At 40.0% G+C, this 14757-nt stretch overlaps 1 protein-coding gene and 1 long non-coding RNA gene across 6 annotated transcripts in view; one reads left to right on the forward strand and one right to left on the reverse strand.

Moving 5' to 3' along the window:
• nkd2b (NKD inhibitor of WNT signaling pathway 2b) overlaps nt 1-1878 on the forward strand; it is a 29324-nt gene extending 27446 nt beyond the window's left edge. For both annotated transcript variants that reach the window (XM_032559083.1, XM_032559082.1), the window contains exon 10: nt 944-1878. In XM_032559083.1, the coding sequence (XP_032414974.1) occupies nt 944-1557 (614 nt within the window). In that variant the 3' untranslated portion in view covers nt 1558-1878. The remainder of the gene's footprint in view (nt 1-943) is intronic.
• Nucleotides 1879-3963: 2085 nt separating this feature from the next.
• LOC116714865 (uncharacterized) lies at nt 3964-8202 on the reverse strand. 4 transcript variants are annotated; one of them, XR_004338143.1, is made up of 6 exons: nt 7611-8201; nt 7231-7296; nt 7044-7137; nt 6163-6610; nt 5464-5623; nt 3964-5032 (listed from the first exon to the last, which is right to left on the reverse strand). It is a non-coding gene; the product is annotated as an uncharacterized LOC116714865 (long non-coding RNA). The 4 variants fall into 4 exon arrangements; XR_004338144.1 differs by having other exon boundaries at nt 7231-7299; XR_004338141.1 differs by having other exon boundaries at nt 7044-7296; nt 7611-8202.
• Nucleotides 8203-14757: the final 6555 nt, after the last annotated feature.

Consider the following 14757-nt stretch of genomic DNA (forward strand, 5'->3'; position numbering starts at 1 on the left):
GTCTATACAAGAACTCAAGTTACATTTATAACTTCTAAAATACTGCAGATGCTCTTTCTTCTGAAACTCCCGTCTATTGTCATCATTTTCTTCAGATACCAAATTCATAAATATTTATTTATTCCTGTAAATAAATAATAAAATATTTATAAAGATCTCTCATTACACATTTTTCATTCAGAATTTTCAAGTAAAAATAATTGAATAGTCTAATTTCAGTGAGTTTCGAAATGTATGCTCCATCTCTGAATATAATGAAAATATCAATCTGGATCTCACTTTTTATAGTCTGTTCTGAAAGCATCACTCACCTCTTTTTCATAATAACATGGTAATAGCTTTAAGTCAGCAACGTCTCGTAAGGTGAGCTAAAATAACTTTTGATATTGTAATTGCAGTTATATTCCAGGATGTATACCTGAGAAAAAATATGTAAAACGTTCCTCCACTAACCTGATCAAATGCTTCACCGTGGCAGAGTAAAAACAAGCAGTCAGGGTCACTGGAGCTCTCCAGCTGCTGTCAATCTGTGCCACAGCTACAGTTGCTGCAGTTACAGACATGCATCTACATGGCAGCGTTCACTGCAGGGCGGCATAGCTAAAGAAATAACAAGAGGGTAAAAGTTCACCAAGTGCAAGCTGTTAACTTCAACTATTGCATGGTTTCCAAGTTCAGTTTTGGATTTTGAGTCGGACATAAACTTTCTTTGGGTCTCTATTATCTCAGAAGCTACAGGTTTCCAGACTGTGTCTCAGCCCCCCTTTTCACATTGACCTGGATTGATAGTCAAGGTTTGATGTTTTGTCTGCAAGAGGAAATGTGTCCAGGTTTCTTTTTGTTAGCTTTACTGCAGCATTTCAAAAGTTTATATCAGTTTTAGCATGAAAAATATCCATTTACCTTAATTTAATATGCCACTACTTTTTATACTGTATTTCAGGAACGAACCCAGACTGCCCCGCTCAGGAGACTCAAGTTCGTAGCTCACAAAGCCAGAGTCGCTCTCGCTCCCACGAGCCAGAAGCCCAAGTTGTTCACCACCGACGTTCGCAGGTCATTGGTGAAAGCTACAACCCTGCAGAGCCTCGAGCCAAAGGTGCTCAGTTTCTCAAATCCCCTAAAGGAGTCTATAAGGGAAGTGGAGGTAATAACGGAGGTGGCAAATACAACAAATGCCACAGTTACCACCCTCCCACCCAAACGATGCTGCACAGTGGCAACGCCACAGGTCACGGGGGTCAGGATGTGTACCACCTGCCACACCAAGCTCAACCCTCAGCCCACCACCAGCACCCTCTGCAGCACAGTCACAGCAAGCGGCTGAAAGCCAGAGCTCGCGATTCCATGTCCCCGACCAAAACCCCTCTGACTCCGCAGCCCCACCACCAACAGCAGCCTGCCATGCCGTCCATGCTGCCCGGCATGGAGAGGGAGCAGGCGTCCGGCCCCCCCGGGAGCCCAGGGATTGTTGTTCCTGTGGTGCAGCGCCATGAGCATCACCATCACCATGAACACCACCACCACCACCACTACCACCACTACCACCAGACATGACAGCTTTATGTATAAATACATATGAGTGACTGAAACCATTACAGGACCAAACCACGCTATTCTGAAGGACTAATCCAATGGAAGCACTCTCCATCCTGGATCTACAAAGCTTCCTGCAAACTCTGCAGATATACTAAGAAACACTGTACTGAGCTGCCAAGTACACTGATGGTAAATGGTGTCTGCTTAGCAGGATCTCGGCATGTAATAAGAGAGAAATGGCGCAGTTTTTCAGTATTTTCCCCAAATGTTGTACTTGAAAGCCTGCACTCCTTCCACATATTTTTTAAGGGGTTCAGTAAAGAAGAAATTCAAATCAGATGACTTCTGTTGTGTCACTCAGTCTCTTCAATCAAAGTCCTATAAAGCTATAGTATGTGTCCGAATAGTTGTTGTTCCGTGTGAGACTTTTTCACAAATGCAGATCTCAGGTGTAAAGGTGCTGCTGCTCGCAAGCTTTCCAGAGAGGCCCCGCTTTCGTGGGACCGGTGCTGTGGGGCCAGGAGGCTTCCTGTTTGTGTGTGCGAGGGAGGGAGGAGAGGGGAGGGGGAATATGAAATCACCACTGCCAGTTTTAATGCAAAAATATCTTCCTATATGTATTAAAAATCTATATATGTAAACACATTTTACTGTATAATAATTATGCTCTATATGCATATTTCATCCTGGATCTAATTATGCATATATGTATTTTGTATTTTATATATTTTAATAAACATTATATAGCTCATTTATACAAATGCAGAGAGGTCTTTCTTTTCTTTTTTCCAGGCATGTATGCCATTTATTTATTACCATGCATGATTCCATTGACCCTTTGGTGATACATTGTAAAGTCTCAGTGTGCTTCTGTCCTCTGCAGTGCAATTCTAGCCATTCCTGCAAATTATCAGTGTGATCTCAGTTGACATTTTCTTGCAGAAATGTGTCCTTTTTGCTGCCCCTTGTTGACACAAAGCTGTTATCTAAAAGCATTTGCCACATTGTGTGGACTGAAACACTCATACCAGCTTGCTGCCATTTCGGCAAGCTCTGCCCTGTTAGCAACCCGAACCTCTTTGGAACATGATCCTTGGTGCTAACTGGGCTTTTTTGGACACCTTGAACTTTGAATTGTCTGATGAAGATTTGTTTTTGGCTCACCTAATCATAACATTTTCTATTACCTATTGCAATTAATTTCAAATCAACCAAGAGTTAGTAAAGATTAAGCAGTAAAATTTGTGAAAAACAGGTTGACGTCTGTTTTTATCCTCTAGGTGGCGATAATTGGTCATTCATAGGCATACACTTGGCAATTGCAGCTGCTGATGAAGCTATTGAAAACACTTGTGCTGAGATATAAACCCAAAGACTGCTTTTAGGATTATGTTTCTTAGAAATTAGAGCTGTTGTAGAACAATTAAATTCTATCGAAAATGAAACTTAAACTATCTTTAAATCCAAATTCAAATGTTGAGTTTCAGAGAACATTTGAAATAATTTCAAATATTTGATGTGCTCTGAACAGAAAGCTTTTCTGCCTTGCAGCCTTTATAAAATCTGCTGACGTAAAAATGCCTGTAAACAGGATAGCACCAATTTTCACTGTAAATAAACATAAATAAAACACATCACTTGGCAGCATCTAAACACTTTCCCCCTCCTATTAAGATGTTCTGTCTCAAACTAAACCAGCCAGTTTGGTTTACTGTCAACTAAACAACATCAAGGTTCATTTGCAGCAGTAATGGAGCTTTTTATTCGAGAAACCTCATGAGACATCAAGAGGAAATCAAAAAAATAACACCAGTCTGCCAAACAAGGAAAACTACCGTCAATGTCAACAGATGTATTTGTACACTATAAAATCTGCTGCTTTATCTTTGTCATTTTGACAGAAGCTCGGAGCTTTAACCAAACAAGAGTTTAAAAAAATATGACCCTGTTTGTTTTGTTTCAAAGAAGAGACTGAAAAAGGGGCCTCACAGAACACCAGACTGAAGTGTGCAATGATCTGCCTCCTTGGATTTGTTGTATGGTATGACATGAGCAAGATATTCTGTTTTAATCAGTCTTCACTGAACATCTATCACAGGATAAAATGGGGAAGAAGATGGTAAAAGTAAATATACACTTCATATTTATGTAAGTATCAGCAGGATGTGTCATTGGCATTAGTTTGCACTACAGAGTGTCATGGGTTTCAACCGAAATTACTACTGGAGCACATTGACAACTCAAAAATGCTCTGTGGACAGATGAGACAAAAGTGGAACATTGTGATGCGTCAAATGCAAAAGTAAAACATCTCACAAACAACACATCATACTGACACATGGTGGCAGACGTTTAATGGGCAAGGGCTGCTACTTCCCAGCCAGCATACCTAGGTGGGCCCCATATGGGATAAAAGAGGGCTGTCATATGGGTCCCAAAAGGGTTTGTCCACGGGTTCCATGGTGGCCCCTCGTGGGTTTGCCCAGGTAGATTTTAAAGGGCTCTGACTGGGTCTTCAGTGGGGCCCAGATGGTTAACTTACACGAGGCCCATCTGTGGCCCACTAGGGTGCTTTCAGGAATATTTACCTGGGCCCCAATTGGGTCTGAACTGGGCTAGAATATGGGTAACAAGTGGGTTTGTCCACGGTTTCCATGGTGGCCCCACATGGGTTTGCCCAGGTAGATTTTAATGGGCTCTGACTGGGTTTTCAGTGGGGCCCAGATGGTTAACTTACACGAGGCCCATCTGTGGCCCACTAGGGTGCTTTCAGGAATATTTACCTGGACCCCAATTGGGTCTGAACTGGGCTAGAATATGGGTAACAAATTAGTAGTTCCACATTTTCCATGATGGGCCCATATGCTTTAGCCCATAATGGTTTACAGGCCCTGACTGGGTTTTCAGTGGGAGCCAGATGCCTTAATCCTTATAGGAACAATGGGGTTGTTCTCACCTAACCTTGAAATGAATAACATTCATAGATATGCAGTTTTAAACAAACCAAAGTCCTAAAACGCTTTATCACAAAATTTGTTTAAAGAGAAAAAAAGAAATTTCCTTTGGTCAAGGCTGTTTATTTTGTAATCAGAAGTTATTTTATACCTCAGCAATTATTAGAACTTAATTAACAAAGCAAACGGTGCCACAAGCACAAATGGCGCTCTTAAACAACAACAAAAAAAAAATTAAAAATCTACAAAATTGTTCACATGGCATTTTTGAACAACAAACTTGTTTACTGGTACATACACACACCTTTCACAAAACCTTTTAGAATAACCTACATGCATGCTTACACTTGAAAGCTTGCATATTATTGTAACTGTCCTTCTTGGAAGACCTGCCCACCAGAGTGAGAATTGGCAGCCTCCCTACTTGCTCTAATTCTCCTATTCCCACCTCTGTCACGGGCTCCAGTGAACCACTCAGAGTGCCTTTTCCACATCTTTATGTGTGAGTCCAACGATGGAACCATTTCTTTTAAGTGCCCCTAAAATAACAAGCAAAGGTAGAAACTGTATTAGCGTTTTACTTTAGTACAATGTAACATTCATGACATTTGCCTCTCCCCCTTCAGGGGGCAAAAATGCTTGCAAAGATCTGCCAAAATAAAAGCACTCGAGTCTTTATTATTATGAACACACACTAGATTCTTAGTTCAAATTGAAAATATCCATCTATATCTTTCTTATACTGATATAAGAAAGGTTCTATAGTTATTTTGTATTGTTTGAAATACAAATATCATTTAAAATTTTTGTCAGCTATCAAAAGTTCTTGAGTGATAGAACACTATGTGAATAAAACCAAAAGATTACTACAAATAAACAAAAGGCATATGACAAACAAAATAAATTAACAAATGTTTAAGGAAAAAAAGTGAAAAGAAAAGTTACTCTGACCATAAAAACTGATATTTACCATACACAACATCAAAGAGACGCAGGTCCCGGAACTGGTGTTTCCCATGTCGGCCAAACAGGTTGAACTGGACTGCTAATTCATGGGACATCAGGAATCGCATAGCCCGTCGTATTGCGTCATCCAAGGATGCTCCTCCAATTTCTGCAACCATGGCAACCTTAAATATAATGACAATTGCAAGACAACATTTGAAAATCAGGATGCAATTTAGTTTTTATTAATTGATTTGTTATTGTTTCACACATATATAGCTTATATGCTTAATTTTATACATGGACAAAATGCTAATTAATTTATGCATCAATTTAAGGGAGGCCTGTCACAATAAATTTTTCTGGACAATAAATTCCCAGAAGTTACTGTGATTAAATGTTTTACAACCATTTTCAAATAATATAATAGTAAGAACACATTCTCAAAGATTGATAAACTTTAAATTCTAATGAACAATGAGCATTGCAACTGGAAGACAATTTAAATATCCAATTATGAAGTCTTTGTAAACAAATGTGTACTTCAAAAAATGGCAAGCTGAGACCTAAACACCAGACTGAATACTTGTCAAGCAGTTTTTAGTAGAAACAGAAAAATTATAAATTATGGGAATTTGTTTTAATTTATCATGTCATTAGTTAATTGCTTACTGCAATGGGGCTAATTTAATGTTAATTTTTAAGGAACAAAATTTTAACTTACAACTCCAGACATGAAGTCTGAGTCACCCAGCTTCTCATTCATGCCCAGGACATCATTGATTGTACACATTGGAAAAACAGCTCCTTCAGGTGGTTCAACCGGTGGTGAAGCAGATTTCTGTCTCAGCAAGGTACTCAACAACTGTCCGTGTAGTTTTTGTGTTTCTCTAACCTCCTCAAGAAGTGTAACCAGCCTAGTAAACATAGCCTCTCCCAAGCTGGAGCTGCTCCTGCTCAAAGAAGTCCCAGGACTCATAGAAAGACTTGCAGTTGCACTTCTCAGATTTGGAGTTGTGCTGAGGCTTCTCTTTCTGGACACACCGAGACTACACACTTTTGAGGCAGATCCAACTGTGGTAGGTTCCAAGGGAGGAGAAGGTGGAACTTCATTCTCTGAGGAGTCCACACTGTCTTCACTTGAAGAAAATGTGCCCCATTTGTGGGAGGATCTGAAATGATAAATCAGAATTTAACAAGTGGTAAAAGTTGGTAAAAAAAAAAAACACAACCAAAAAGGCTACAGTCTAGTGAGCAATTTAACTATTTTATTTCAAGTTAACTGTGAGAGATACAGAAATAATATCCAAAAGATAAAACGTTACAGTTGAACCTATGACAACCAATATGGTTAAAAAAACAGTAATCTAGTTCATTTAAAGTAGGAATGTGGCAAAATCTATAGTAAAGCTCACAAGTATTAGCATTTTTTCCTGTGTAATTTTCCATTCTTACAAATATGTTGTTCCTTTAAGTCCTGAAGGATGAGAAAATAGTAAAGCAAAGAGAACCAAATGGGTAAAGGAATTGAGAGCGGCTCAAATGACAACTAGGAAGACAGAAGGTTTAGAGTTGTGTGTTACATAAGTCCCTGTTCCACACTACCTTCTACGTCGCTTTTCTGGGATATCACTATCTGTTTGAAGATCTGATGTTGCTTCTGCCCTTGCAAGCTTTCGTCGTGCTTCTCCATAGCAGTCTTTAGAAAAGAATTTTTAAAAAAAAGGATTAACACATTTGTAAATCTAAAGCTCACGTTTTCAAAATTTTCATACAAGTAAATGTTTGTCACCTGCATTTCCAAGAACACGCACACAGCATATCTTCCATGAAGCATCTGGCTGTAGTTGTTGCTTTACTGCTTTCGTGACATTTAAAGCATTATCGATTAGATCTTTTACAGTGGTAAAAGCAATAACTTAACCGTTGTTAAATGACTCATCTTTCAGTTCATATTTTAATTCTAAATGTTAACATTCATGGGGTACCACTCTTCAGAAGGGCCATGATTAAGGAATTTCCTAAGTGTAATGTTATTATAGAGTCTTATTTACTGTCAGTTTTGGCAGAAGTAGTAATTTGTACATAAAGCTTGCCTGATAAAATGGTTATAAAATTGCAACAAAACATTTAATTCCCAAAACCTTATGAAAATAAAAATTATAAAACTACCTTTTTCAAATCGTTGATGGGTGATCTTCACAGTTTCGTGCTCTTCAAGTCTGCAAAGAAATGTATGTTCATAATGCAGTTAATATAACATTTGGGCTTCTCCAAAAAATAATATTAAGGCAAAACAGCCTATGTATAGAGCAGGGGTGTCAAACCCCAGTCCTCAGGGGCAGGTGTCCTGCAACCTTTAGCTGTTCCTCTGCTGCAACACACCTGAATAGAATAATTAGGTCATTAAGGCTCAGGAGAACTGATCTACACAAGGAGAAGGTAATTAAGCCATTTCATTCCAGTGTTTTTTACCTGTGGCACATCCAATAACTGCAGTTTACCGGATCTCGAGGACTGGAGTTTGAGACCCTTGGTATAGAGTACTCACTGTAGCCATATATTGTAAACACTGAACAGTTTCACTAATGCAATTATCCTCATTTACTGTGTATAGTACTGTGACAAGACAGTAGTATTAATCCTAAGAGCAGTTTAGAAAATCACTAAGAAATCACTCCTAAAATATTGCACGTATTAAAGAACAAGAGCTACACTTAAAATATTGCAAAAACAACAAAAAGAATTCTTCATCTTTCAATCTTTGATTCAGGAGTGGCCACTGAAGAACACGAAACTGTGCAGATTGAAACAAACTCTGGCAGAACAAAACACTTTAAAGTGTCACTTACAAAATAAAAAAAGGATTTAAAAATATTTACTATACCTTCATCCTATTTACAAAAAAAGCTTTTATGCCAAATATACTGAAACCACATGTGCCCCATATAGTGTTGCCCATTTCTATCCCATTCCCAGTTAGCCCACATTAATGCTGAAAAGGACCCATACATTTAGCCCAAATGGGTCAACAATATGGCTCCCATTTTAGGTTAACCATATGGGGCTCATGCAGTTAGCCCAGATAAAACCCATGCCCAATTATTACCAATCTCGCCCAAAACAAAACGATTCAATGCAGTTTCATTTAAAAAAATAATAATAATAATTAAAAAAGCACCCTTGCATGGGTGGGTCCCAGCCAAGCTAGCATGCATGAGACCCACCCATGCATGCTGGTTTAACTGACTGGGAGAAAGATTATTAAAAGCCCATAGAATGAAATCACAAGTTACTCTTTTTAAATCATGCAAGTGGTTTTATTGTGTCAAGACACTGAAACAAATTCTGCTAGCAACTTAGATTCTTTAGTGAACCGAATTTATTCTGCCGCGTCAGCGCTCAAATGAACCAATGGTAGCTCAGCAAATAATGGCGCCGCAATATTTGAAAATGTTATGGCCCAAAACAATAGGAGTTTGAAATCGCTCTGCACCAAAATATTCTTATCTTAATGATGGTAGATAACTTATTGTGTGTGTTTTAACAATATCAGAAAAAACTGTCACCGGAAAGGATAAAAAAAAAAACCCATAAATAATCTTTTGGGGTACGACGGTCATCCGATCTGTTACGACCAGCACATTTCTTTAACTGGCGATTTAAAATCTCCCTAAAATTTGATATAATGCAGGTAAAACAGACAGAAGAGAAGTACTTACAGATTGTTTCGTAGGACAGTCAACCTGCAGACTCCGCGCAAACAGACTGATGAGGAGAATACGTTGGAGTGTGAAACGGCATATCCATCCGCAGTTAATTTTACGTTTTCCAAGAAATTCAAGATTAATTTTGAGAGTGTTACATCGGTTTAACAAATGTAAAACCGATGTAACACTCAAAAACGTGCTCAAACAAAAATAGATAAATATTGTCGTCCTCCTTATTCAAATGTTGTTTGAAACTATTTTCTTTCGCGGATGTGTAAAATGCCTACTTCAATTCACCAATCTTTATTGGCAAATGTGCCAAGAGCACAAGTGTCAAACTCCAGTCCTCAGATGTCCTGCAGCGTGTAGATGAGCCACATGTACAAAACCCTGGAATGAAATGGCTTAATTACCTCCTCCTTGTGTAGATCGGTTCTCCAGAGCCTTAATGAACTAATTATTTTATTCAGTTGTGGTGCAGCAGAGGCACATCTATACGCTGCAGCACACCTGCCCTTGAGGACTAGAGTTTGACATCGCTGCAATAGAGCAATAAAAAGATTAAAAAGATCATTGCAACCAGATTAAAATATATAAAATTAATCATTAATAGAAATGTTAAGTTTTTATTTCATTTTATTTATGCTGACAACTTGGAAAATGTTTGCAGATATATGACACAGATCGCGATGCTCAAAATTTTAGTCTTTCACTTGATAATGAGTTTTGTTTAAATTTATTTTCTAAACATTTTGTAATATTTTTCACAATGGTCTGATCTGAACAATTTCTTCAAATAAGACTTAAATCCTGTTGTGAAAAAGCTGCAATAAACCCTTTGGATTAAAAAAAAAGCAAGGTGAAAAGTCCAGATCTGAACCTAATTTTGAGTGAGCAGAAGATTACATATACATGGTGGATATTTAAAACAGATTATGTCACAAAAATCACATCCAGACTGGACTGGACTGTTCTAGTGTAAATAATAAAAAGAAAAACCGTTAGGGGTTCAAAGTGTAGTAAGAACAATACTGAACTGTTTTAAAAAATAAAGCATTGAAGCATTATTTTTTAATGGCAATATCTTGGTCTTTTTTGGAAGCCTAGTGTCATGTCGGTGTTAGTAAATGAGCCAGACAAGGAGATCACATAGTGAGCATGTTTTAGGTTCAAATACAATACACCTTGGTGACTTCCAAGACGAGGTAACCATCCAAGGAAAGCTTTTCCTTCTGTTGACAGAAAAGCTTATGCAATTGCTTCTACACTTTATATCAACTCCATTAGAGGCCAACTGAGTACAAATTGCCTTGGCAAGACCATCAATCTGATATTTTGGGTAATTTTCTTTCCAAATTTTTATGTTCTTGCTCTTGCAGCTTTTGCTTTTGACACATAGTGAAAAGTTTGAAAGTTACAGGTTAACCACATTGTCTATTAAGATGTTCCACAGTTTTGTACCATTCACTGACATAAAAATCTATAGGGTCTACATTTCCTTGTCAAGGTCCAACTCATGTACGGCCATGTTTATGTCATGTGGGTTCAATTTGGTCAGCCCACATGATCTTCTCATGTTGGGCCCACAATACGGAAACCAAATGGGCACCCATAAGGGAGGCCCGTATCTGTCCCATTCCCAGTTAGCCCACATAAAAAAGGACTAGGGCCTACATGTCCATGCCCAGGTCCAACCCATGTACGGTCAGCCCATGCTTATGTCATGTGGGTTCAATGTGGTCAGCCCACATGGGCTTCCCATTTTGCACCCATGATACTAAAACCACATGGGCCCCACACAGTGTAGCCCATTTCTTTCCCATTCAAAGTTAGCGCACATAAAAAAGGACTAGAGCCTACAAATCCATGCCCAGGTACAACCCATGTATGGTCAGCCCATGCTTATGTCATGTGGGTTCAATGTGGTCAGCCCACATGGGCTTCCCATGTTGCGCCCATGATACTAAAACCACATGGGCCCCACACAGTGTAGCCCGTTTCTGTCCCATTCCCAGTTAGCCCACATAAAAAATGGACTAGGCCCTACATGTCCATGCCCAGGTCCAACCCATGTATGGTCAGCCCATGCTTTTGTCATGTCGGTTCAATGTGGTCAACCCACATGGGCTTCCCATTTTGCGCCCACAATAATAAAACCATATGGGCCCCACACAGTGTAGCCCGTTTCTGTCCCATTCCCAGTTAGCCCACATAAAAAATGGACTAGGGCCTACATGTCCATTTCCAGCTCCAACCCATGTAAGGTCAGCCCATGCTTATGTCAAGTGGGTTCAATGTGGTCTGCCCACATGGGCTTTCTATGCGGGGCCCATGATACTAAAACCACATGGGCCCCACACAGTGTAGCCCATTTCTGTCCCATTCCCAGTTAGCCCACATAAAAAAGGACTAGGGCCTACATGTCCATGCCCAGGTCCAACCCATGTACGGTCAGCCCAGGCTTATGTCATGTGGGTTCAATGTGGTCTGCCCACATGGGCTTTCTATGCGGGGCCCATGATACTAAAACCACATGGGCCCCACACAGTGTAGCCCATTTCTGTCCCATTCCCAGTTAGCCCACATAAAAAAGGACTAGGGCCTACATGTCCATGCCCAGGTCCAACCCATGTACGGTCAGCCCAGGCTTATGTCATGTGGGTTCAATGTGGTCAGCCCACATGGGCTTTCTATGCGGGGCCCATGATACTAAAACCACATGGGCCCCACACAGTGTAGCCCATTTCTGTCCCATTCCCAGTTAGCCCACATAAAAAAGGACTAGGGCCTACATGTCCATGCCCAGGTCCAACCCATGTACGGTCAGCCCAGGCTTATGTCATGTGGGTTCAATGTGGTCAGCCCACATGGGCTTTCTATGTGGGGGCCCATGATACTAAAACCATATGGGCCCCACACAGTGTAGCCCATTTCTGTCCCTGTCCCAGTTAGCCCACATAAAAAAGGACTAGGGCCTACATGTCCATGCCCAGGTCCAACCCATGTACGGTCAGCCCAGGCTTATGTCATGTGGGTTCAATGTGGTCAGCCCACATGGGCTTTCTATGTGGGGCCCATGATACTAAAACCATATGGGCCCCACACAGTGTAGCCCATTTCTGTCCCTGTCCCAGTTAGCCCACATAAAAAAGGACTAGGGCCTACATGTCCATGCCCAGGTCCAACCCATGTACGGTCAGCCCAGGCTTATGTCATGTGGGTTCAATGTGGTCAGCCCACATGGGCTTTCTATGTGGGGCCCATGATACTAAAACCATATGGGCCCCACACAGTGTAGCCCATTTCTGTCCCTTTCCCAGTTAGCCCACATTACTGCTAAATAGGGCCCATACATTTAGCCCATATGGGCCAGCCCATATGGGTCCCATGTTAGGTTAACCATATGTGTCTCATGTAGTTTGCCCAGATAAAACCCATGCCCACTCATTACCCATGTAGCCCAAAACAAACCCAAGTGGGGCCCACTCATGCATGCTGGCTGGGTTGCTGTGTGATTAATGGAAATCATGACTTCTGTTCTCCAGCAGAAATGACCCAAAACTAACTGGCAATATAAAAGGTTTTAAGATGGCCTAGTCAAAGCTTCAACTTAAATCCAAATGAGATGATGTGATTTGACCTTAAAAAGGCTGTTCAGAGTTGGAAGCTTCACCATGTGGCTGAATTTAAATTATTCTGCCAGGAAGAGTGGTGCCAAAATTCCCACACATCAATACCCATTGACAGTTTTGACAGCAAGACAGTTTTTTTTAATTCAGGTTATCTTAGATATGTATAAAAAAAATCATAATATGACTCATGTAAGCATAACATAAATAGAAAAAACCGGATTAATTTATAGGAAGCAACTATTTCTCAGACCATTATTTATGGCAAGTATGAACTTTAATATGTAAATTCAATCTAATCAAAAATATATTTTTGATTGACTGAAGATTATTCAGCAGCTTAAAGAGAAGACAGTGAGTAGGTCATCATGCAGTTGGTACTTGCAGCAGCGAAGGAAGACACTTCCTGTCGCTCCTGCTCAACTTGTCTGTTAATGTAATGTGACTACTGAGAGTTAAAGAACTGCGCCAAAGCAAAAGCAATTTAAACTAGACCAGTTGTGATGTATAGACGTTCATTTTTTTTAAGGGGTCGGTATAATAGTTTCTTTGTGGCTTTTAGTAATTGCCAGCCTGGGCTCAGAGAATAAAAGCTGCTCCTCGCTCAGTTCGGGAGGGATTTGGCGAGGGAGGGATGAATCCGAGCCCCAACTGTGACTAACAATGGCAGCTAAGAAAGGCGAGGGGAGGGTCACTCTGATGCAAATATCCACTTTTATTCGGCTTGGAAGAGAGCATGCACTGACAGCAACCAAATTCCACCAAAAACTGTGAGGATAGGTGACGAAGAAGACTTTTTTTTTTTTTTTTTTTTAAAAAGCTCGTATTTTGGCTGATGTCAAAAACTAGTGGTGTGGAGAATTTCATTGAAACCGAGGCAAGTGGAAAACTTTCCAGCGGGACCTGGAGGCATCACTGAAATGTGCCAAATGCACCTGCTGATGGACAACACTCCGTTATAATAAAGGTAAGGTAGCCAACCAGCCTTGTAAGTACTTTACATTTGTTAAACACTTTACGCTAACGCTCTCTTTTAAGCGCCATTTATGACAAGTTTAGCCTTTAGCAAAAGCACATTTTCTTCTGTGTTTAAGATGCTCAAAGAAATTCTCTCATGATTCAGAAGTTTTTTTCTCACCCGTCTCTTTCGTTCCTCTCTGCAGCTTATTTAGTGACACTAAGCCTGTCTAGAGAAAACGTGATTATCTGGACCCATCAGTACGGTAGATTTCATTCAAAACACGCATGAGAATGGCTTTGGTGCATAATAGATCAGTGGGAGCCTGTCTGTCTGTGAGGAAAACTGAAGGGAATCTCATTTTAGTGTTGGGAAAGTTGAGGTTGCGACAACAGTTTGACCAGGGCCGGAATTAGGATGATGTGGGCCCCTGGGCTGTTGCCAGTTTTGGTGCCTCACCTACTCGCATTTCTTTCATGGATGCAAATTTATATATACTGTTCAAGGCTTTTCATGTACTATTCTTTTCCTGGTTGATTTCCAGTTCTCTCCACCTCCTAAAGAGTGCATTACAAAAATGTTTTAAAGAAAAACAAAAGTCAAATTATGGAAGTTTAGAAACATCTCAACACTAAGATGTTATTCACATGCATCTTAATTTTGATCAAATTAAAACCAAAAATACTCAACTGCTTTAGCAGCTTTCATGTGCCATATATGAAACCCACACACTCACTGCTCCAGAATCTCTGTAGCTCAAATACTGCAGCACTGAGCCAATAACAAAAGGAACTAACGTTACTCTATAATATTTACACAGATAATGCAACGCACATCTCAACCTGCCCAATAATTGAAACTTAAAGCTGAACTCAGTGAAGTTTCGTACTGATGTAATCATTAGCTGACTTCTTAGGGATGTACATGTAGCTTTGAAATTAAATTCCCAGATGGTTAGTTGATTCATGAATAGAAAATGAACCAAGACAAGGACAGAAGTAATGCAGCAGAACAGTGTGAAC

Source organism: Xiphophorus hellerii, chromosome 3 (genome assembly GCF_003331165.1).
Source record: "Xiphophorus hellerii strain 12219 chromosome 3, Xiphophorus_hellerii-4.1, whole genome shotgun sequence".
Taxonomy (NCBI): domain Eukaryota; kingdom Metazoa; phylum Chordata; class Actinopteri; order Cyprinodontiformes; family Poeciliidae; genus Xiphophorus; species Xiphophorus hellerii.